The 25,615-nt window shown below is 36.2% G+C and overlaps 1 protein-coding gene across 1 annotated transcript in view; it reads right to left on the bottom strand.

Moving 5' to 3' along the window:
• Positions 1-25,615, bottom strand: part of LOC113082450 (tetratricopeptide repeat protein 28-like) — a 149,753-nt gene that overhangs the window by 90,605 nt on the left and 33,533 nt on the right. The window contains exon 2 of the mRNA XM_026254088.1: positions 2,106-2,253. Within this exon, the coding sequence (XP_026109873.1) occupies positions 2,106-2,253 (148 nt within the window). The remainder of the gene's footprint in view (positions 1-2,105; positions 2,254-25,615) is intronic.

Genomic DNA, 25,615 nt, shown 5'->3' with positions numbered 1-25,615 from the left:
TGCATAAATCGGAATGGCGAGAAACTCTCAGGCTTGGGGACGGACGTGAGTGTGTGTGTGTGTGTGTGTGAATCTAGTTAACAGCAGACACGGGCATGATAAACAAGAGCGCAGAAGTGCTTATGCAGTCCGCCACGGCGAAGTGGGTTTAATGATGAGCCTCTAGGTGCCTATCTCTCCTTCTCTTTCTCTCCGCCGCTTCCCTCTCTTCTGTCGAGAGGCTTTGCCATGTGAAACAGAAGCTTTGACGTGTCTGTCTGGCGTCTCGTGGGAAGCAGCTAAATAAAGAAATAATAACAGAGACTGACAACAACACCCACTTGCATTTCATTGCGTTTACTTTCTTTTAGTCTATTTACATTACCATTCCTAAACTAATCCGTGTGGATTTCCATATCTGTGATTCACTGTGCATCCGGAGGAGATCTAGTGTTTCCTGTAGGTTTCAGGTAGATGCCGCACTAATTGATCACGCTTTATACCACAGAGACGGACTAAAAACACATCAAGAGAGAGCGGAAACCTCTGAGGATACAGTACAAGCTTCAATCACATCAATACTGCCAACTTTTCAAAATAGATGTTTGCAGACCTTTTCAATGATGCATCACTTCAGTATTTATCGTATTTAGTATCCATCAGACTTCTGATTAGTTAGGATCTGGAGTAATTAATGTGATGGGTCATGAGTGTTTACTGCAGTACAGATCAAACCATTAGACGACAGATTTAAGAGGGAGAGCCAGAACGTCTTATACCAAATCCATCACACACACACACACACTTACAGCAGATGATCTATCACAACACATTTCCTACATGCATGCATGCTCAAACACACTGCAATATGGCATTCAGACTTCACTACTGAATTCTGTTTCTATTGTATTAATTCGGTTTAACCCGTGCACACTGTGTGCACACCCCGGCCATTAATTATAGAGGTTTTCCTGAAGACTGACTACTGCACATCACAAACTGGAGCTAGCCAGCTCAACAGGCAACAGTTGGCTGAGGCTGAAATCATTCTGAGTGTGATTTCCAGAGTCTGCAACTTTCCAACACAAAGCTAAGAGGCGCGTCTGTTATCCCACGCGAGCAGCCCAACACAATCGGCTCAGTTTTCCGCAGCGTCTCACCTCTCGTCTTAGCAGAAGGGCTTTGAATGGCACCTCTGATGATGTGAAGCCAAGAGGAGAACAATTAAATTAAAGTTAGGTAATCCCACATGCAAATCCTCACACAAGGGTGCTACAAAAGGGATGAGGGGAAGCGAGAGAGTGGGAGAAAGCGGGTCTCTTGTTATCATATTACAAAATCACGTATAGTAAATATACATACAAATCTTAGATACATTGGTAAATAATAGCATATATAATTATTATATATATATATATATATATATATATATATATATATATATATTAGTAAATTTATATTAGTAGATATATAGATTTAATAAGGTTATGTAGAAAATATACATATAAATATTTTCTGAAATATACAAAAAGTAAATAACACACACATATATTTATATATATAAAAATATTAATCAATCACATAATTCTGCCCCCCAAAAAAACATCTTTGGAAGCTTCAAAAAAAAAAAAAATACATAAGTTTATATAATATATATATATATATATATAAACATAGAAATACAGTTTTCCATTATTCGTGAATTGAGACTTTAGTCTTTCAATTAAGTGCATAAAAATGCAAAATGACTAAAAATGATGGAGCAGGTCACATGATCTGAAAAAACAACAACAAATAATGTGCACCTATACCTCTCATGAATGAATTTGGCTTCTAAATGAAGCACATTTTACACACTGAACCCTCATTATCATGCTCATTATAGTCAACCGATGAATCTACACCAGAAGAGCTCAAAATAGCATGTTGATTCTTCAGTTTATATTTCTCTTTCCTCTGAAATACCTTTTTACATAATTTCCTACTCAGCTTTCGGCATTTGTAGATTTCAAATAAGACAATAATATATGACCCGTTCATGTAGATTTTTCACTATTTAATATACTGTATTTAAGAGGTTGTTTTCAGGAATTTGACCCCAAAAGCTGTGCAAACACGTCGTGTACCTCTTAGCGGGGACTTCATGGCGGCCTCCACCATTCCCACCAGCAGCTGCAGGCTCTTGGGGTCCTGTGCCAGTCCCGAGGCGAAGGCAGCCAGGGCGTCCGCATGGCGCCCCAGGTACTGAAGGGCAACACCCTGTCGGAAGTATGCCTGCAGAAAGAGGACCAGAGAGAAAGCATGTTAGCACTGTCATCCACTTCAAAGGACAAGCAGCATAATCTGGTGTTTATGATGTTGCCCTTCACCAGTGAAGACGGTTTCCTCCACGAATACTTAAAGTGCAAAAACCCAAACCATAAGTGTTTAACCACAGTATGATTCTTCAAATCATGCATCTTATTGAGGAGATCTGCGTTGTTATTTACCAAGCGATCAGATGCACCGTACCAACAAAAACATTAAAAAAAAAATCCCAAAGACTCATACTGACCTGAGCCATATCTGTTACTGTGAAGATTAGCAGCAAAATACACGCTAAACAAACACATTTAAAATGTTTAAAGGAATAGTTCAGCCAGAAATGCTAATTTACCCACCCTCAGGCCATCCAAGATGTAGAGGAGTTTGTTTCTTCATGGAAACAGTTTTTAGAAATGTATCATTACATCACCTTTTCACCAGTGGATCCTCTGCAGTGAATGGGTGCCGTCAGAATGAGAGTCCAAACAGCCGATAAAAACATCACCAATAATCCACACCACTCCAGTCCATCAGTTAATGTCTTACGGAGCAAACAGCTGCATTTTTGTAAGAAACAAAATCATTATTAAGATGTTTGAGCTTCTCAAGTCCATAATCCACAATAACGCTTCCTCCACTGTATAAGTCCATCCCGTTCTCCTATCACATCAAAATCAACTAACATATCAGTTTACAACTATTTTTGACCATTTTGGCTTGTAATAAGTGTTTAATCTGTGCGTATTTCTCTCCTGATTCAGACCAGACCGCTTTTTGACTGGAGGAAGCGATATTACAGACTTGTATTTTAGTTGGAAGCAGCGGTTTGATAATAAATTTGCCTTAACAATAAATTAGTTTCTTACAAAATGCAGCTTTTCACTTCACAAGTGATGTTAACTGATGGACTGGAGTGGTGTGGATTATTGTGATGTTTTTACCAGCTGTTTGGACTCTCATTCTGACGGCACCCATTCACTGCAGAGGATCCACTGGTGAGCAAGTGATGGAATGATACATTTCTCCAAATCTGTCTATCTTGGATGGTCTGAGGGTGAGTAAATTTTCAGTAAACATACATTTTTGGCAGAACTAATCCTTTAAAGAAGCTGCAGATTCATGTTTTCAAAGGGATTACTGTTATTTTGATCATGCGATGCACACCAGACCGCTCGACTGTATTAAATATCACAGCAGTTCACTTCTCAGAACCCATAATGTCCTCTCTAAAAGGTTTTCTGGTCCGAGCGGACTCACACAGCCGTTTATTAGATGAGCCCGAGCGTGCGGCCCACCTCCAGCGGAGCTGATAACGGCTGGGAGGGAACCAGCGGAAGATTAAGACATGACATTGAATTTATGAAGGCCCTTATAATTAATTTCACTTTGCACAGGGAGCTCTTTGATTACAGACTATCTCTCTTTTATTTTTTTGGACTGCTTCATTGAAACGCATGGGGATGCATATTGAATTCAACACATTAACCTTTGGTCTAACCATGTTATTACAGGACGTTGCAGGCCACCGTTCTCGGCTCGATATTAATTGCTTCTTTGTATACGGCCCACTGCACCACGATTGGACGCGCTCGGCCGCTGTACGTACACATGCACGTTGAGCGCTTTTAGATTTCAACATCAATATCTGCCTGAAGGCAAATGGATTCAGGGGTTTGTTTCAGACAGCTGGGATTCAATCCTATTTCTGTAATGCAATTTTAAAGCAAATGTGTTTTTCTTTTTTTAACAAACACGTGATTATTCAACGTAAGCAAACAGCACACTTGCACTCCGGCAGTTTTAAATTATAATTCATTTGATTAAATGACAGGCCGGGCTTTGTGCTACGTCTCTCCGCCGAATCCGAAAGCTCTAATTGGTCGATTAGCGCACTGAATTCCCAGCGCAGATGCTGACGGCTCTGTGATTTCACCCGGCATCGCTATCATTCCCCGCTAACACAACACCAATCTCTCCGACTCTCATTTCACTTTATTAACTTTATGTATTTCATTTCACATCACATGCAAAGAGGAAAAAAAGAGCTTCCACAATCTGGTCTGAACAAAGCAGGCATTTAAAAACTAAACAAAGCACTGGAAATGAAGGAGGTTCAGATCCGTTAATGATTCTTGAACGTCGGTATTCTTGTGCTAATGTGGACATAATGTCATACTTAAAAACTCTGATAACTGCAGAAAGGCAAAAGAGAAAAGAAAAGAAAATGCATGCTAAATAGACACTTAAAAAGTCAAAACATTTATTTTGCGTGGCCCTCACTGGTTGCACACAACAACAAACATACAGCTCAACCAGTATAGTGATTCACAAACAAATGATTCTTATGAAATATGAAACGGTCCTTAATAAGTAATCATTAAAAATAAAAGACATAATTCACTCAATCATTAAGCAGCTCTTAAAATATGTATACAAATATTTTACCACATACATTATTGTCTGTTTAGTATACAGAGATCCTGTTTTTATCAGCATCCTTAAATGACTAAAAGAACTCTTCAAGGGATCATTAGAGGTGACGTAAGGAGCAGTGTTCGGAAAACAGGTTAAAAAGATTATTTTCTAAAAAATGCAAACATGTAGATCAATCTTGCTCACATATTATTGTAGCACAGTTAGTGCTGAATACCAAAAGAAAATGACCAATAGTATGCTATACAGTATGTAGCTGAAATAAGCACAAATTTTAGGACATGCCAAAACATCTCAAGGGCCCCAAAATCACCTCGGACCTCAGAGGGTTAAGAGCCATTCTGATGGATTCTGTGATTCAGTCATTTAAATGATTCATAAGTTATGGATCCGAGATTGATTCATTATGAAGAGCCGGTTCATATGATTCATTTTTCTCCTGTTTTCAGATTTCAGGAGAAACTATCTTTACATTGAACAAGTTACATCATCTTATTTTCACCCTCAGAATTATAAAAGGTGATAAAGGTGATGTGTAATTTAATTCATGCAATGTTAAAATACTTGCTCTGTTTGTTAATCTTGTGCAGCCCAACATCAGCAACACTGCTTCAACCAATTATGTGATTGTGGGGGCGGGACTATGTGTTTGACAAGCCAATGAAGGGAGGAGGAGTGTTCAGGAAACCTGAAAAGCTTTTTGCATTATAATCTTTGCAGTTTCTTTTGATGATCCTATAGTGGAACAGAAACAGAATCTTCAAGCGGTATTCAAAACTAGAATTCATTCAATTCTATACATATATAGCAGACATGTATTCTGCATGATTCTACATCCTTCAGATGATGCAGCTCTCCAGTGCGTGTCACTGCTGGAGAATGACTGATCGGAGTCGGGGTGGCATATGGAGACACAACTGTTCAGATCAAGTGTGGCGTCTGGCTTCGCTGGCACCTGACATCTTAAATGTGATGCTCCATCCACAGTCAATTACGTATAATCATAACCATAGACATAAAACTGTCAAACACACCTCTGAGCTGCGCGACACACAGAGCTACCTTCAGCTCTCCAAGTTTTTCAGCTTTCAGAATGAAGAGCTGCAGCTTGCTTTTTTTTTTTTTTTTAAGCTTCCAGCAGAATGAGTGGCAAAGCAAAAATGAATCAATCCCACAAAGACCTCCCGCCGTGATTCAGATGTTTTCTGAGCATTTCAATTGAAAACTCAAACAGCAGCGTCCACATTACCAGGTCTGAACGTGTGCTGAATTAAAATGATTTCCTTACAGAAAACAGCAATCAATCTGAGACCAGACGTGTATATATATTCTTTTATCATATTATTGATAGATACATAAGATTATATATAGATCAAATATAAATTTTAGTAAATTTTCCTCGCAAATTCTCTCTCATTACAGTAATGTGATGAAAAAGTAAAGACATGATTTACATTTAAGTACAAGACTTTAATAAATATTTATGCAGATTTTTTGCACTAAAATTAATTTAATCCATAACAGTAAGATATGTACTAAAGTAATGAGAATCTAGTGTTAATCACTAAGAATTCTGTAAAAGAGTCAAACATCCAGACACTTTACAGTGTTGAAAATATGGAAGAAAAATCATGAAAATAATGTTACAATGCATAAAAGCACTTAATGGGCTTTATTTTCTTGATCCCAAAATAATTGCTTATTATTTTTATTTGAATTTTGGGTGAAAAATGACCCAAAATATGCTCTACTAATAAAATCTGTATTACAGTTGTACATAAGTGCCCTTAACAGACATCATTCCTATAGGCAGGTACGCTTCGCCCCCGATGGAGTCACTGGCTGCCTAGCAACATTCGCCTGGCAACGCTCGCCTCCTCCGGTACCTCACCTGCTGTGATTTTGGCTAAAAACACAGACAGAAAAGTGTGATGAAGAGATGAAGCAAACACGAGTGTTCAGGAATAATTACTGAGCTTGACTGCTGTGCCGCTAATCACCTGACTTACACCAACTACAAAGAGAACCAAATAATTATGAGGCTGAAAACTTCATTAGGACGCATTTGTGTAGATATTTAATGACTAACTTGTCCAGTGATGTACTTTATGGTTATGGCCACAACACTACAACAGCTGCTTTACTGTCCAGATGGACATCTTCTTTTCAGAAGTCCAGGTCTAGAGTCAAACACAAGACTAAAACTTGCCCTAGACTTGATCTTGAAACATTGTAGACTTGAAAAAAAGACTGAATGTGTTAACGATTCACTAAAAAGAATCAGATTCAATAGTTTGAGATGTTTGATTCTTTTGCCTCGGCTTGTGTCGTTTATATGTCGTTCAGCATGCAATGCAACACAATAATGTAAAACCCAGAATTTTGACAAAAGTACCAATTTACTATTGTCACAGTTAAAACTAGTTAAGTTAGTAGCATGTTTATTTTTATCTAGTCACTCCTCAACTCTACAAATCCACAAAACACTTTTCTGAACGTATTAAAGTTAGTGACAATAAAATGTGACATCCATATCCAACCATATCTCAGCTGGCAGCCGAAATGCATTTACTGTGCAATTACACGCATTTCATCGGCGAGCGCCATTGATCCACAATCCGCATCAAACTGTGAAGGGATGCGTCGAAAAAAGGTCACACTTCAGGATCGTAATCAATGCTGCACATTCGGCATTCAGCGCCTGTCACAACTTCCTCATGCTGCACAATGATGGGCCCGAACGAGCCCAAAAAACCTGCTATTGTAATCCCACCTGTCTGGAATCAGCGTCAGAGCGGCGGTGACAGATAAGAACACGCTGATGCTAATTGCGCTGGTTCGGATGCCAGATTTTCCCATTTTGGGACTCATGCAACCCTCAGTACACCTGATGTGGAAATCAAAGCGCCCTGGATTAGTCAAAGCCACGTTCTGATCATCAAATCTAGTGTTTATGGGTAATAAGAGTATGGTGGAGTGGAGCCTTGCAGATTAGCAGATGCTTAACTTATTGACTGTTAAATGCATTAATCAAAGCCAGATGGTGGATACGCCAACACTGTCAGGAGCGAGTGTGGAAGTGCTACAATAATGCAACTGCATGCATTTATAATGCAACCATCAAAATGTGTGCAGCGATTGATGCAACTGTTTGACATCTGGTGGGAAGTTCCTCCGAGAAGTGCCAACTTTTCAAGCTTGTTTCTCAAGAGCTCTGGCTTGTTTTTCTATCATGTGCAGAGAGTAAATTTACAGCAAACCCAGGACGTGTGCAAAGCTCTGTAGAAGTGTGTCAGTGTCGCTGTAAATGTTGCATGTGTTCCTTCTTTTACTTCACTAATTCCCTTGGGAACGGGAAACAGGATGTGCACTGACCTTCCCTACATTACCTTCATCTGGTTCACCTTCAAGAACATTAATGCAATGGCTCAGAAAAAAAACAAAGCAATGCAGTTAATGTTAAATAAAATTATCTCCAAGCATGTAGACATCCATATAAACGCCTTGTTAAAGAACCAAAGTCGGTCATGTTTCATGTTTTCGCTGGCATTCGTGGAAATCTTTGCGGGATGCTTTACAGCATGCCTCCTTACAAAGCAGATGTAGTTAAAAAAGAATTCAGTATTAAACATAAATGTGGGAATTAAAAAGACTAAGAGGGCCTAGAGAGCTACATCAGCAGCGCTGTGAGACGAGCCGAAACAGATCAGGCGAAATCTGCTGACTTTTATCTTAACTGTGAGCTCCGACGTCAGGATGCAGCACACATCCTTCAGAAGGAAAAAGCCTGAAGGCATTTCTGTGAAGTCATCGAGCTGATCACATCACATACTGTACGGCGTCTCACCTCTCATGCACTTTATTAACCTTAATTAGATTTCATTATAAAACAATCACTACCAATTCTCATGGAGCCGCTCACAGGATTAGCCTTTTAAACAATCACTACATAAACACTTGCATTAGAGCTATTTGCTAAGTCAAGAACCATTGCTCAGCATGAGATAAGGGATTCAAACAAACCCAGCCGACATGAATAATGCCTTTTTAGCACTCAGATACACAATTTTTACCTAGTAGATGCTAAAACAAGCCAAACTTGGCCAGTAAGAAGCAATCACCTAGAAAAACTTCATGCTAACAGCCCCTCAATAGAAAACACACAGAAACATATTAGCAACCACTAGCATCCACACACCTTAGCAAATGTGAAATGATGGAATTTGTTTGCTAAGATGATGAGATCACTGTCTAAATGTGGAATATTACCAAATACCATTGAGGCCTAAGTATATTATTTACTTTAAGTTGCTACATATTAGGAGGTACAAACCTGAAGCACATGGACAACATGGCCGCCCGTGAGATGATTACAAACACAGAACACTAAACTGAACATGAGTGACATGGAAAAACAGGAAACCGAGGGATACTAAAATAGCAGATGTTTAGCTTGTGCGTCCACTAACATGTAAACAACCAATCTGGACAAGACTGATAGCGCAGGAGAGAGAGGACAAACGCTGCTAGAGAGAACTGGGGCAGGTTTTTATATTCGCCCCTCATGGCTGGTTATTGTCCAGCAGCTCTGTTTCCAACTAGCCTGGAAAACTCACGCTCAGATCTCCCATGCGATTACCAGACAAATGAAGCCTAATTCGCCACACATGCAGCGGTTTAAATATAGAACCGCTAATTTAAATACATTCTCCGCAGACTCTGGATTTTAGCAAGTCAATAGACTTGGCCTTAGTTGCTCAGCTGACATTTGTCTGCCATGTAACGCATTCCCAAGGGTCGACCCAGTTTTCCCTGTTTCCAGTCTTTAAAAGTGCATATTGTAAGAGTTGTCATTAGCCACCAGCTGAAAGTGGTGCAGCACAAATGGGCAAAACACAGAGGTGGCAAAGTCTAATGGCTAACAGCATCATAAAATCAAAATAGTTGCCATTTATTATACATTCCTGGTCTCACAGTACTTACAAGTTTTATTTATTAGTGCACATTATTCCAGAAGAAATTAAATGTCTCTTATTTTTCAACAATCTGTCACATAAAGACAATTTTCCCTAATTATTGATGAAATACATAGTTAACACTTAGACAAAAGAAATGACTGGAAAACAACTTTACTAACATACATAATTCAGTTTTAATAAAATAGTAAAAAAAAAAAGAATAATAATAATATCAATTATATGTATTATATTATTATTAATAACTGCCTAATAATATAATTATTTAAAGAAATACACAATAATCACTAAAAGCAATATTTATTAATATATTTTTACCGTTTTATTAGCTCCACTAATAATAATACATTATCATTTAATTTATTATAATTATTAAAAGTTTAATAAAAACTTTTAATAAAAGTTTAATTATTAAAAGTTTTATACTTATTATAATGATTAAAAGTTACATATATTAAAATATACTTATTGCAATAGAATATGACTAAAGAAGAATAATATGGCTAAAAGCAACAACAACTAATAATGATATAATTTATATTATAATTTATTCATATATTATAAATATAATTTATATATTTTATATATTATGCAATTCTTATAGATATACTATTATTATATGTAAAAAAATTGTAACAATTGTTTAACTAAAAGTAATAATTATTAAATATTTGTAATAATAGTAATATAATGTATTGCTTATTTATAATAATTAATTATGTAGGAAAAGTAATAGAGTAATTTATGGCAAGAGTGCACCTCAAAAACCATACATCATAACAGAAGTTTTGAGCTTTGTCAAAAAAAAGTCTTCTTTGTTGCCTTTTTCTCGATCAGACTTCAGAAATCATCAGAAATTATATATCACATGAAAGCGTAAAATCTCAAAATGCATCCTTTGAAACCCATTTTAAATTCAAACATTGCATTACCGTGAAAACTGTACATCATGCACTTTCAAGTCTATTGAGTGACAGTTAAAAGGTTAAAATTTGATTCTGAATATTGGTTATTAGACTTTTACAGATGAAAATATTCAAAACTGGTCTTAAAAACACATTACTGGCATTTCTCTCTACACACAACTGTCTCACCGGCTCCAGTTACACTTCTGATCTGGTTAAAGGCAGCCAGTCCACCTGAAGGGAGATTAAGACACCACAAAGCAAACAACAAACCTTAATAGAAACTGTCATCAGCAACTGTTCATAGCATGAAGGCACAGCCCAAAACAACAGGGCTAATCTGCATGAATACTAATCTGGATTCCTGTTGGAAGCTAATCAAACGTCATTAATCTGCTCATGGCTGTCTTTGCAATGTTTCAAATGAGACAAATGAGTATGTTTCCACACCAGCTGGAGACTACTTGTCCCCTGACCCGAAGGGACAAGCGCTCCAGGACCGTGGCCTGAGATGTGTCAGTATCCTGAAGGCGGCCGAGCATCTGAATGCAGAAGCTTCATGGTAAGGACAGCTTCCAGCCAAGCCGTCCCCTGCGGCTCGCCGCTGCAGCGTAAAGTGCACTGGAGTAGGAAATTGAGGCCGCTGCAAGTTCAGCTTTCTTCCGAAAGAGCCCTATTTCACACGGCGAGGGGTTTAGGCAATTACTTGTGACAATGGCTGGCCGAGAGAAAGATTGATCTGGACACGAAACAACTGTGTTTGCTTTATTAAAAGTAATTCATCACCCTGCCCGGGTGTAATGGCGCTTTAGGAATGTGTGCAAACGGACAGACGCGGTGGGCTTGACATCAGGACATCAGGGAATCGGACATACACAAACACACGTCTCCGCTGGGTGTTAAAGGAAAGCCATTCGAGTGTGTTAGGATTCCTAGATATGCATGCTGTCTTACTTGAATTCCACTTGAATTTCCACCATCTGCCATCGCTCAAGCACTCTGCAGTTCACTGCGGCACTCTGGGAGCTACGCTTTTAATCAGACTGAGTAGATCTTCATGCAACAAACAAGGCCCATAGTTCATGAGATCTTAGTTGTGTTCGTCCTAAAGTTCCTGATGATAGAGCTACAGTATAAAAGATGGACCTGGGAGAATCAGATGAGGAATCAGATGGAGTTCATATGGAGATCTCTGATTGAAGATTGAAGATTGCAAATCTGAGCACAATTTGAGATATTTTTTAGCATTTTATAAACACGTTGTTTGAGTCTCGACAAAACTAAGACATTGTTAGGGATATCTTATGAAATTCTAAAAGATTACTTTTTATCTCACTTCCAAAATATCAAGTCAGTTTGCTCTCCATTGAATATTATGTCCACTAAACATCTGGACTCAAATTGTTCTCAGTTTTGCAATCAGCAATCAAGTCATTGCTCAGATTTCATACTTATTCTAGAAGCTAAAATTTCCATTTGCTTTGCATTTTATTGCATTGCATTGCATGTTTACGAGACGTGACCGATTTGATCAAAATTGAGATATCTTATAAAGCTATGTGAGACGTAACAAGATTACTTTTAGCATTCAATCTCACTGCTTTGTATGAGAAACGACTGTGATCTCATTAGTGTTTTTGTGTCCTGTGGGCAGCAGAAACTAATAGGCATGCAGCCGGTATGTTTAACACAAATGAGTGCTGTACGGATGGATGGAGAGCGGTAGAACGGGAGTGCTGGCACTAATGGAGTCCGGGGATGGACTTCCCGGTGCTGTGTCACCTTGCTCCAGGACAACAAGCTAAGCTGTTGGCACTAATGGTCGTGTGAAGGGCGGGATGAACAGAGAAAGCAAGAAAGGGGCTGGATGCGTGCGGAGAGACAGCGCTGGCAGGTACATACATAATTGCAATGTGAGATGCATAAGAGAAGTGAGCGCCGGGGGCTGAGATCCAGCGCTGTGATTTTAGCAGAGACAAGCTGATGAAGGTCACCAGCTGCGGAGCCAACGAAGACAATCCAACAGCCAGCACTCAGACTGATCTAACACTGATCCACCGTCACTCCCAGACAAGAGAACTGTAATAATATTAATAATAATACTAATAACTATAATTTTCTGAATTAGCACTGTGCTGCATCCAACTGATTACAATGTATCTTATGTATCCTTTCAATACATAAAACTGCTTTAATATATTTTAAATCCATTTTTTTATATATTTTTTTTATACTTTGCTTTTATTGTTACTTTTATTTTTTACACATCTGTTGTAATGGATAAATAAATCAATAAAATAATAATAATAATAAATTAATTGAATTGAATTGCATGAAATGTGCTGTATAAACCTGCTTGCTAAATTAATTGTGCATATTATTATTATTGTTGTTGTTGAAAAATGTACTGTGAATACTTGTTCAAAGAAGCTTAAATAGCAGATAAAATAAATTCAATAAAAAATAATACATTTAAAATAAAATAAAATAAGCTGTTTTCAGCTTGCTCTATTTGTGGGAGCCAAAGACTTTTAAATTTTTTAGTCTTTGGCTTTTATTTTATTTTATTTTATTTTATTTTATTTTATTTTATTTTATTTTATTTTTTATTTTATTTGATTTGATTTTATATTTTATATTTTATTTTATATTTTTTTTTATTTTTTTTATTTTATTTTTTTTATTTTTTTTAATTTAATTTTATTTTATTTTTTTTAATTTTTTTTAATTTTATTTTTTTTATTTTTTATTTTATTTTATTTTATTTTTGTCCATTAACAGGTCAGCAAAGCGCAATGCAATTTACAAGACTCTTCCTCCCATGTCGATAATCGCAAAAACATCTGTATGAGCAACAATCCCACTCCGATGTTTTATCAAAAAGCTGGAGTTCTCTTATGATGATGTACCTAGAGCTAAATAATAACCCCCTTGAAGCTGAAGGGCCTTATCTGTGCAAAAAGTGCCACGTTTGCAGAGTAACTCTGGAAAACTCCCAAAGAGGAGCCTCCCTTTCAGAAGCAAATGACAGATTCTGATGGCAAAGCTTAGACGGCACCATTAATGCTCGGGTTTGCTGGTGTGATTCAGACCGTGGCCTCCGGGCTGACAAGAACTCCATTCAAAGAGTCTTTGTGGCTGAAACGCGGATGGGAAGCGAGAGCTAACGTTCTGAAAACACAGCGGGCTCTGCTGATGTCAGCTCCGGAGACGCCGCTAATGAAACGTGGAGGTTTTGCACAGCGTTATGCATGCAGAGCGGCCCGTCAGATCCTATCCCACCTCTAATTATTGCCATGCTCGAGGTAGGAGCCTGATAACGCTTCGCTCCCTAATTGAAATCAAACCATCCCTCTAGAGAGCGCTGATGAGAGATCATCGGGGGGCTGGCGCTCTGCGTGCCCGGACTGACATTAGCGCATGCTCTCAGATGAACTTCAAACACTGACAGACAGGAATCTGAAATTAAAGCAGCTAATATTAGGGAGCATCAATTAACTTTATGGCGGAAATAGAGCCGAACGGGGTCTGTATGTAACGCTGTACTCTTTCTGTTTTATCTTTACTGAAAATGTGAAGCGATAAAGCAAATATAATGTGCCTGCTGGGTCAATGCAGCGCAGACAGTTGTTCTTTTAGAAAGAGTTTGGGTGCTGCGAGGCCAAGTCTGTATTCGGCTAGTACATTTAGTCAGATAATCCACTTATATACTGTTACCAATCAATTGTATAAAAAAATAAAAAATACAATAACATAAAAAAAGTGAAGTAAATATAGAAAAAGAATATGAATTAAAATAAAATAAAAAATACAAAATAAAAATTCTAAAAATGAACAAAATAAAAAACGTAATATAACAAAAAAGTACATATAAACAGTGAATATATTAAAGTGCTATAAATTCAAATACATAGATTTTAATATACAATAAAATGATAAAAAGTAAAAAAGTCAAATACTATTAAATAAGACAAAATTAAATATAAACAGTACAATAAAATAAAATTGTTTAAGCTAAATAAATTAAAATACACAGATTTTATTAAGTTCAATCATTTATTAATATGGTTAATAATTTAATTTATTAAGTAAATGCTAAAATAAAATATAAAAAGACAATAAAACTAATTAAAATAAATATCTAAAATAAAACAATAATAATATACCAAATAAGATATAAAAAGTAAAACAAAATAAATAATATAAAATAAAGTGAAATAAAAATCTAAAAATATGTATATAATATAAACTAGGACTACACAATTAATCAAAATTAAATCGCAAAGGCAATAAATCGTGATTAGGCAGATGCTGCGATTGTCATACGTATCGTTCAGTGAAGCACGGTTCTGTGATCAGCAGTAAATTTCACTGATTCAATGTGGCTAATAAACACACGACTACGGCAATACATTGTATGGTTTATGAGTTCTTCTTATTATCCTTTTCATCATAATAAAGTATATCTATAATGGAATGCTAATCGACATAGTCTTTATCACTGCTTAGAATACAACGGAATATTGTGTGCCTTAATTATTCTGTTTAAGAAGCCACATCGTCTCACAGAAGGATTTATTTCAAACACTCAACTGATGTTATGAAGTGAATTTGGAGTTAAAACATGTTATTAAATGTGGTATTTTCACGTGCTCTCAAATGGAGCAGCATTTACTACACAGAGCCGTAGTTCACTGATAAGATACGCGAACAGCTGTTATCGCAAACGATTTCATCGATTTCATAATCCTACAATGATATCGTCTGCGATTATGAACGCGATTTTGCATGGCCTGTCAGAGAACTACGGCTCTGTGTAGTAAATGCTGCTCCACCTGAAAGCAGGTGATGGAGATTTACCGCTAATCATAGAACCGGCTTTACTGACTAAATGCCCATGACAATCGCGATTAATCGCGTTCAATTAATCGTGCAGCCCTAACAGAAATGGTAAAATAAAATAAAATGGTGAAACACTAAACATATTTTGTTATTAAACAGTACCAATAATATAATGCAAATATAATGCATCCCTGATTGGTGTTCTTTTAGTTTGAGTGCTGTGAAGTAACGTCTGTAAAATAATCCACTTTCAGTGGCAATAAAGGACCTGATAAAGACCCATCGGGGAGATACAGAAACGAAGAGACGACTTCATGATTTAAGAGCATTAGTGACTAACCTGTCACCCAGCCGGCGCCGGAGTATGAGAACGGTGACGGCTTTTAGAGTAAATCAAACAAGTGAATGAGTCATCTGGTCAGTTTCTCTGGCACAACACTTTATGATCTGAACATCGTTCTTCTACAGTACGGTCAATGTGATGTCACAACGTTTCCTGAAGGCATTAATCATAATGAGCATTTAATGCCATTATAATGCAAGCATAAATTCATCGAACAAGCCATTATTAAATTTTTTTGCCATTATCCTAGTGTTTTGAAGGCATTAAAGACACATTTCCAGAAAGAGTGCATCACCTAGAAAGCATTGGCTGTTTTATGCATCATAACTGTGTATCAAACTAAATAAAAAAATAAAAAAATAAATAAATAAAATAAGTCAAATGTATTACTTTGTTTAATATTAATATATATATATATATATATATATATATATATATATATATATATATATATATATATATATATATATATATATATATATATATATATATTTTAGCTTCAAGTTAATAAAAAATAAATGAATAAATAAATAAATAAATAATAATAATCAGTTTTAAATGGAAGGCCTGTAAAATTTGGCTTTCACCATGCAAAATATCAAACAGCTAAAACAGAGTATGATAATTAAAACATAAAATGTCTAAAAATATCTCAAATAAAATCACTGGATCTGTAAGAACTACTAAAATGGAAATACTAAAATTAGAAAAAAAAAAAAAATATATATATATATATATAATTGTCAAAATCTAAAAATAACATATACTATACTATATATTAAAGTAATATTAACACAACACTGCTTTAAAAAAGTGCATTTAGCCACAAAATGTTGTTTTAATGTTCAAAAGTAATGTTTATTCAACTTTTTTTTATTTATAACTTTTCTAACAATCTATATCTTTTATTTGCAAGCAGGAAAATGACAGTAAAGTACAGTATATTGATCTCATGAATGTGAAAAGAAAAGTATTGGAGTGGAAACCTGAGCTCTGAATGCACTTCTGCTTTAACAGGTTTTCTAAAAGTGTGACAGGAACAAGAAAATGACCTTTCAGCTTCCCTCACCTGACACATTCTCACTAATTCTCCTCATCGGAGAGACAAAAGCTCACCGAGCAGCTCCGAATACACGCTCAATGTGTATAGACGTTCTGTAAGGGGACTTCAGATTAATTACAGTGACCCGTTACACACGGACTGAGCGAGACAGCAGTGTCTTGTAACACAAGCTCATTAACTGCAGCCACCCGATCAAATGTTTCTCTGAAGTGGAGTTACACACAATCTCCAGCTGAAACTGTTTCCTGTCCAAAATAAAAACACGGCCTGATGGGATGATCGGCTCTCGCTGACAGCCTTCGGTTCATTTGCAATGGATGAATTTGCAGCAATTAGACGAGGCCTTTCAGACGCTCGAAGACGCCTGAAATGTCATACAACCATCAGCCACAATTACACAATCTCCCTCGTGGCTGGAAATCGACCTCTGCAGCAAGAAATAAAAAGAAGCTGAATTTATAATGTCACCGGGGAGACATAACCAACTTAACCAAGCACGGCCGAATGTCGAATGTAAATGTGTTTCCTCTATTTACATTCATAAATTTCAAATGCATTCAGAGGTTTTATGTGCATGCTGTGTTATTTGCATTATTTGTGCTGTTTTAGAGATGCATGTTTAATCTAAACAACCCTAACGGAGAGGGAGATAATGAATCTGATGCTGTTTAATGTGTAAGCAGATCATTTATCGTGCAAAAGCATTTGCTGACTCGGCTCGAAATGCCAGTGAAATGAGCCATCTAGAAAGAGATCACGCAGAGCGCAGGGTATAAACAAACACAGCCACAGACAAACAGCCTGGGAAATCATGCTCAGTCTAAATGCATTTATATATACGCATTAAAATACCCTCTCTTCTAGAAAAAATTACTTCAAAATTTTAAATATTTTAAATTTAAATTTTTTTTTTTAAAGAAATAATACATTTTATAAAAGGTATCAGTTGACATCGACTAGCAATAGAAAAAAAAGCATTTTATAGTTTTTCCTGACAGTGATAAAAAAAAACATTTAAATTAAATTAAAATAAAATTGAAATAAATTATATTTATTTATACATATGTATATATATGTATATATATATATATATATATATATATATATATATATAATAAAATAAAAATACATGATAAACAACTAAGCAAATAAAACAAATACAATTAAACAAAATAAAATACAAAAACTTAAAATAAAAAGATAAAGATGAAACGTTGATATATAATAATAATATAATAATAATAATAATAATAATACCTATATAAAATAATAATGAATTAAAAAAATTATGAATATAAAATAAAACATTTACATAAAAATATAAAAACTAAAACTTTAAAATAATAAAATCAAATAAATAATATATTTTTTATTTTAAAATAATAAAATTATTAAAAGAAATGAAATATCAAAGTCATATAAAATATAATAAAACATTTAAAATAAAAATAAAATGAAAAATAAAGTAATAACATAAACCACTGCTTGGTAAACCATTTCATGTGGTTCTTTCCATTCCTGGCCTTTGTCTCAAAACCCAACTGTGGTTTCATGGAGCATTAATAACATCAGGCTGTGTTCACACACAAAAAAATATATCATCACACCGACACCATATGTCATCTAAACTCTCAAATCCCATCAGATTGACTTCAGAAGACAGAAAAAACAAATCAACAGAAGGGAACAGACTTTTGAACACTAGAGGAAGAAAACCACTTCACTAAAGTTCAGAAGAATGGTTCACTAAAAAATCATTTACCCACCCAAACCTGAAACCTGATGAATCACGTCGATCACTCCTTTAGTGCTGCTTCGAAGCATCGGTAATGACATGAGGGAGAGTAAATGACAGGATTTCACTTTTAAAGGAAGGATTCCTGTAGGAGCAGAAGATCTTGAGACTGCAGAGAGCTCTCAGCATTGATTGAATCGTGAGAGGGATATAACACCGATCTGTGACGAGGGATTCACCTACTTGTTGGATTTTGACAAGAAGCTTCAATCAATTGAACGTGGACGTGCAAAGAGATGAACCAACCGATAGCAAACGCAAGGAACAGCAATCTTCACATTACGGCCATACTGAGACGCTGCAGATTGAGCTTAGATCGAGGCTTTATTCGAAATATACACAGAAAAGTGACACTTTGACTTTAACAGGACATTTTTAACTAGAAAGAATTAAATTATTCATAATTTTATTTATTAAGCTTCTGTATACATGTTATATATATTTAAATATAAAATTATGTAAGAAAAAAGAGACATGCTAATACCTTTTTTAGTACATGCATAATTATTGTGAAATTTATATCAAATCAGAAATATTGAGATGTTTTTGCTGTATTTCATTTACAGTAAAAATTACAGTAACAATATTATCTGCGTTTTCTTCTTGAACCTCTTTCATCATATTTTATTTATTACAATAAACATTTTAAATCGACTAAGCACCAACAGCTGTTTGGTAGAAATTATGTTTCTTTAATCTGGGAAAAAATAAATATATAGCTATTTTTGAGCAAAACAAACAAACAAAAAATACTACAGCCTTTTCACTTGAACCTCATAATTCAGATAATTTTATTTGCATGCTTGCCATATTTTATTTATTGCTTTAAACCTATTTGAATATACTTAGAAACAACAGCAGTTTGCATAAATATTATGATATTTATATCATTTCAAAAGGCAGGAAAATATGCATTGCATTCATAGCAACAACATTTTTCAGCCTTCTCTCTTCAACTAATTTCATACTCAACAGGTTTTGAAAACCATTTTGACCTCTCCAGATCGATACAGTTCTACTTTATCCCGTATAATGTCACGGCTTACTCCTTAATTACAGCATTGCACGAGTAATTACCGTAAAACTGAAATAAATCACTAAACAGGTGGTTAAAGATGAATTCTTGGCATGGGCACTGCCAGACTCGCTCGTGCACGAGGCAAAAATATCCCACGTCCGTCTGACCGACTGCCCTTGAAGAATGTGACCTGCTTGTGTTTGAGAGAGGACAGCTGAGAGTGCCACTGCCACTCGTCCCGTCCCGTCCCGTCTGCAGCTGTCTTGTTAAAGCCCCTCACATTCCCCGATCTGTCCATCACTGCCTGAATCAGAGCAAACAAACCCTGCCAGACCCGGCCTGAATGCACCGCTCAATCACCAGACCAGATTTGTCTTATCCGCCTCAGTGGACGAACACAATTCTCCTCTCCTCACCTATTATTTGTTTCCCGTTTATCTGTGCACATGATTGCTTGGGCCATTTGCCCGGCCGTTTTGAGCGTGTAAACACACTCGTCTGTCCCCTGACAGCCCTGATCACCTCAGGACAGTCCTGCTCAATCCTGTGGGTCTCACCTACAGCAGAGAGCTCACGCTGCTTCACTGGGTAATTAGGCTGTCAATCAAGACTTTCATAAACGACCTCTGCGGGACAGAGGATGGAAATAATGGCCTGTATCGTTTAAGTCACGCAACCCGGAGAATGTATCGTGTAAGGTCATGCTAAAGGTATATATGACCTTATTTGAAGAGCACATGGACGGAATCACGGAATACACACGTAAAAATGGAATTTACTGTAAAACACGGAATGTTAGCGAATATAAAAACATTTAGAAGTTACATTTAGAGTTGCACCATGAATCAAATCGTGATGTGGACTAGTGTCTAAAGTGCAAAAAGACAAATGTTGAAATACGAAGAGCTGCACATTAAAAATATTAAATAAAATATTTTAGTGTTCCTGTAGCTCAATTGGTAGAGCACTGTATTATCAAGCGCAAGGTTGGCGGTTCGATTCCCCGGGAACACATGATAGGTAAAAATTTATAGCCTGAATGCACTGTAAGTCGCTTTGGATAAAAGCGTCTGCTAAATGCATAAATTTTAATTTAATTTAATTTAATTTAAAAACATAAAATAAACAAAATAAAATTATCATCATATACACAGAAAATGGTTTAACTTGAAGAAATTATAACAGTCAGAAATGTATTATTATTTTACAGTATAATGTAAAACAGTATCGCATAATTTTAAATAAAACAATGTTTTCATTTAAAACATAAAACTCTGTTTGCCATAAAATGAAAAGAATTGTTCAGATTTCATTTGATTACATTTTAAAAGATGAATCTTGTTGTTAAAGTAAAAGTTTATTGAAGTTGAATGAATATATTTGATTTAAAAATATTGGATATAATATAATATTGGAAAATACATTTTACTAAAACATAAAACTGTAGAATGTAAAATGTAGAAAAAAATGCATTAATTTTCTAACAAATATACTACTTTCATTACTTTAATTAGATATACTTTTTATTATAAATTATGTAATTAAACCATAAAAAATGGAATTCCAAAAAAAAGAAAAAAAAAAGAATTTAGGGGAAAAAATTAATTTTGAAAAAAAATAAATGCATTTCACAGGGCTTTAGGTTAGATAGTAGATTTAAAGTCTCATTTACCATGGTAAAACACTAAAAACGCCTTAGCAACTGCTTAGTAACACTCTAGTCAGTAACCAGAGCATACTAACATCATAGCGAAAGTTATGCACTCGCAAAATACAAAAACATACTGACATAGGAACACTGTAAAACAACAGGCCACATGCACACACACTTTCTGAAGGAATAAAGCATGAGGCCTAATAAGAGCACTTTCAACTTCCATTGCTTTCATCCTATTTATAATATATATGAAGGTCCGAGACGCTGCTGGTGCAGGGATTCAGGCCATACAGAAGCTTTGATCAGATCATCCCAACACAATATGGACACGGCTAGACCCTTCAATGATCTCAGCTTCGGGCTGACAGAAACGAGCAACACAAACACAAGGCACACCAAACTAAAATACCAGAACCAGAATCAAATGTTTCAAATCCTTATGATTCCCAAACCTTATTAAATATACAAACGCACCATTACACAAAGCATCTATTTGAAAGAAAGTCTTCATCAAGCTACTTTAATAAACCCTTCACATCATCTACAGGATCCGTCACTTCACATTTCTATTTTGTCATTCCCTCACCGCCTCCGATAAACCCGGAGCAGAAGAGTATTCCCAGCCCCTTGAACTTCAACCAGCTGTCTGTCAAACTGAGCAAACAGTGGGGGGTGATGGGAAAGCGGCCGTAGACCCTCAGTCCGGCATCTTCTATCTACATCTGAGAGCCAGAGAAGCAGGACTGGGCCGCTCTGAAGTCAAGAGCTAATGAGTCTCGGTCCCCGGGGACGGACAGGGCCTGAAACTTGGGGCATCTCCACCTTTCATGTCCTTCTCAAAGTAGAAAAAGACCTTTTTTGTTGCATTTTCTGAGTTGCTGAAAGGTTTGGCATCAGTGCATTTTTGGTACTCAGCCCTGTTTCCACATTTAATGAGAGCTAAATTATCTACTAAGTGTAACTGAAAGATCGAACCCATTCGGCACAAAGAGAAGGGAATTTGGCTCTTTGGATTACCTTAATAACTAAGCTATAAAATAGTCTTAAATAACACACAGACACACACATATATGACAATGTTTTTGGCTAGTGCTACAAATATTCTCCAGGGACTTAAGACTTTAATATTTAATATTTATTTATGTAATATTAATATTTAGGTATTTATTATTATATTAAACATTACATACATTATAATTTGCACACTACCAGAGTAAAAAAAAAACAAATTGAATAAAATATAATGAAAGAATGAATGAATGAATAAATTGGGTATTTATTGATAAATTATAGCATGACTACAGTATTGAAAACTGAACATTAATATAATATAATATAATATAATACTAGTACTGATGCTAGTTAACTAAACAAGCTACACATTTATACATGATAAACATGTGCAGGCTTTGTGGCTTTCGGCCCTGTGTCTACATACAATATAAGCAAATGATCTACTTACTGAGTGTAACTGAAAGATCGAGCCCATTCAGGCCCAAAGGGGTGAAAATTTGGCTCTTTGCATCACCTCAGACATGCATATTTCAGTACTCCATCAAAGTGTGTTAGTGCATCTTCACCAAGCACAATGCAATTAATTTGGATTGAACAACGTGCTATTTTCTCGCATAATGAAGTGTTTTGTTTTGCATCATGGCCAAAAAAAAAGAAACGGATGCTGGAGGGTTGCGCTGTCGATTGTGTGACAGCGTGGCCTATTAGCAGGCATCCGCTAATTAACAGTTCTTTAGCGTTTACTGCAGTGAAACCGTGTTTGTCGGCAGCCTCGTTAGCCTCCATTTCCAGCAGTATAAAAAAGCTCGGAGCTCTTTTGAAATGCTTTGGATTGCACATTAATGATCAAAGGAAACAACACCCGATGAATGCAAAGCATGCTGGGCCGGCTCAAATTATGTCTGATATTATTGTGCATTTGAAAAAAGCGCTAAAACATTTATGCGTCGATCGTCTAGAAGAATTTGTTTGAACAACTGTGGTGTCTCGAAGTGCATCCTTTAGAGCTTTTCCGGAGGACAAAAGATAATTTTGCATGAATCCTTCACATACATTTAAGGACTAAGGAGCGACACGCTGCAGGTGTAGGCCGACACTCATTATTGCACACCGAGGATGATACACATGCAGTATATATACAAACACATTCCCCCAGACTGCAATTCAAACACACTAGCTGCTGATGAAAAAGTCAAGCTCATTATATATTTGTTTTTGCGTCGCTGTTTCTTTTTCAGACATTAAGACATAGTCGGCTAATGAACAGAAAGAGACATGTGCATCATTATGAAAACTCAACATGACAAAATGCTCCTTTTCATTTCTTTCTGTGGTAGGAATGTGCAACACTGCATATTTAAATAGTCAGTGGGTTGGTCTGAATATAAATCAATGAGTTTCAAGATGCCACATTACACAGCCTCTGGTTGTAAAAACTACCTAAATTTAAATTCCTGAAGACATTGATTGGATAAACTTCAGCAGTTCATGCGTTGGTTTGTGTTTTTAATATGTATGAAATAAATATTACAGATTTTTAAACTATAGTACCTTTTAAATGTAGGGTCAGCAAATGACTTCTTCTTGCTGTGTTGTATTAGTTAGGCTATTACAGATATAGATATCCATATATGCGTACAACTAGGGTTGCAGACATATAGGCAATGTGCTCTTAAGTGTACACGGACCTGCTTTGACCATTCCAATATGGCCGACGACTTGTGTATAGTGGTCCATAGAAACAGCTGCTAATAGGGAATCTACATATAGAGATCTAAGCAGTAACCAGCAACATGACATTCTTATACTGTAACTATGCCTGTCTTTTCTTTCTGTCGACCCTATTTCCGTACAGTGCAGCTGTTGAGGGAAAAATGCATAATTCCGAGGCACATTGTTGTTTTTACCATCATATGTTATTCTCTTTACAGCGGCGATGGCCTCTCACACAGCTCTGAGATCAGAGACGAGAGCTGCTCTGCTCCTGCACTAACCCTGACACCAAACCCTCTCTCGGCCACGACAGACTCCTGCCCCGCTTTTCCCTGCAGAAGCGGCACATGGCACAGAATTGGAAATGCGTCGGAATGCTAAGTGCGTCAGTCGATCCGTGACAATACGGCGGGCTCGGGTCTTTTCAGAAGTGGAGAAGGGCTTTGTCGAGGCAGCCGTCTTAAATGTGGTGATTTAATAGCGATGTTCTGCTGTGGATCTGCAGTCTGAATAGACTCGCTGCAAACACACACTGCCGAGGCTCGCAGGAAAAAGGCAACGGGAGGCGACACAAAAGCCAATCATTCCCTCAAAACCTCAGGATGGCTTTGAAGGATTATTTGAGTGACGAAGTGGGGGAGATTTAGTGTGTGGGGCGAAGGCCTCCTACAAACATCGCATTATTTATCCTTCTCTATCACAGCTCCAAATATATTCCACTCCTGCTGCTAGCTTGTGGCTTTACGGTCCTAATGTAAACATATAGTCGCTCACACACTCACTTTATTGTCCTTATAAACACTGAAAACCACTGTAAACCCTAATAAGTTGGCAAAACTAAAAAAAAATTAAGCACTGCTCTGTGAAGCTTTGAAACCTTTGCGAATCGTTTATTTCGAAACAGTGATTCGGAGCTTGTTTCAGACTGCCACATCTTTTCAGTAAATAAGGATTAGTTGCATCTTAACTATTCTGAAACGTTATGAAATTTCAATGTCTATGAATCCAGTGTCTATATGGTTTTTACTTTATCTTGGACCAGTTTTATGCAATTAAAGACATTTTTAATCAACATTTGTATATTAATGAGGAAGATCATTTGAAAACTTTGCGAATCATTTATTCCCAACCAGTGATGCATGTACCAAACTGCCAAAGTGTTTCAAAATGTTATGAATTTTCAATGTTTCTATCTCTGTGAATGCATGAACCAGTGTCTGTATGATTTTTACCTGATCTAAATTTGTACACATTTTAATGGCACATTCGTATAGTAACAAGAATAGAATTTGAAACAATGCTTTGGGAAGCTTTTGGGAAGCTTGAAAACCTTTGTGAATAATTTGTTTCAAACTAGTGATTCAGAGCATGTCAACTGCCAAAGTCACATTATTTCAGTCAAACTGGCTGTGTTACATCATTAAGGTTCAAAACATTACAACATTTCAATGGTTCGATCTCTGTGAAGATTTATACATTTGTAATCAAACATTTGTATAATAAAAAGGAAGAAAATTTGTTAATTGCTTATTGACCTGCTTAAAGTTATTAATAATTCAAACATTTTAATAGT

Source organism: Carassius auratus, unplaced genomic scaffold (genome assembly GCF_003368295.1).
Source record: "Carassius auratus strain Wakin unplaced genomic scaffold, ASM336829v1 scaf_tig00036091, whole genome shotgun sequence".
NCBI classification, from domain to species: Eukaryota; Metazoa; Chordata; class Actinopteri; order Cypriniformes; family Cyprinidae; genus Carassius; species Carassius auratus.
Note: the sequence above shows the minus strand (reverse complement) of the source record. Positions and strands in the feature narration are given on the sequence as shown.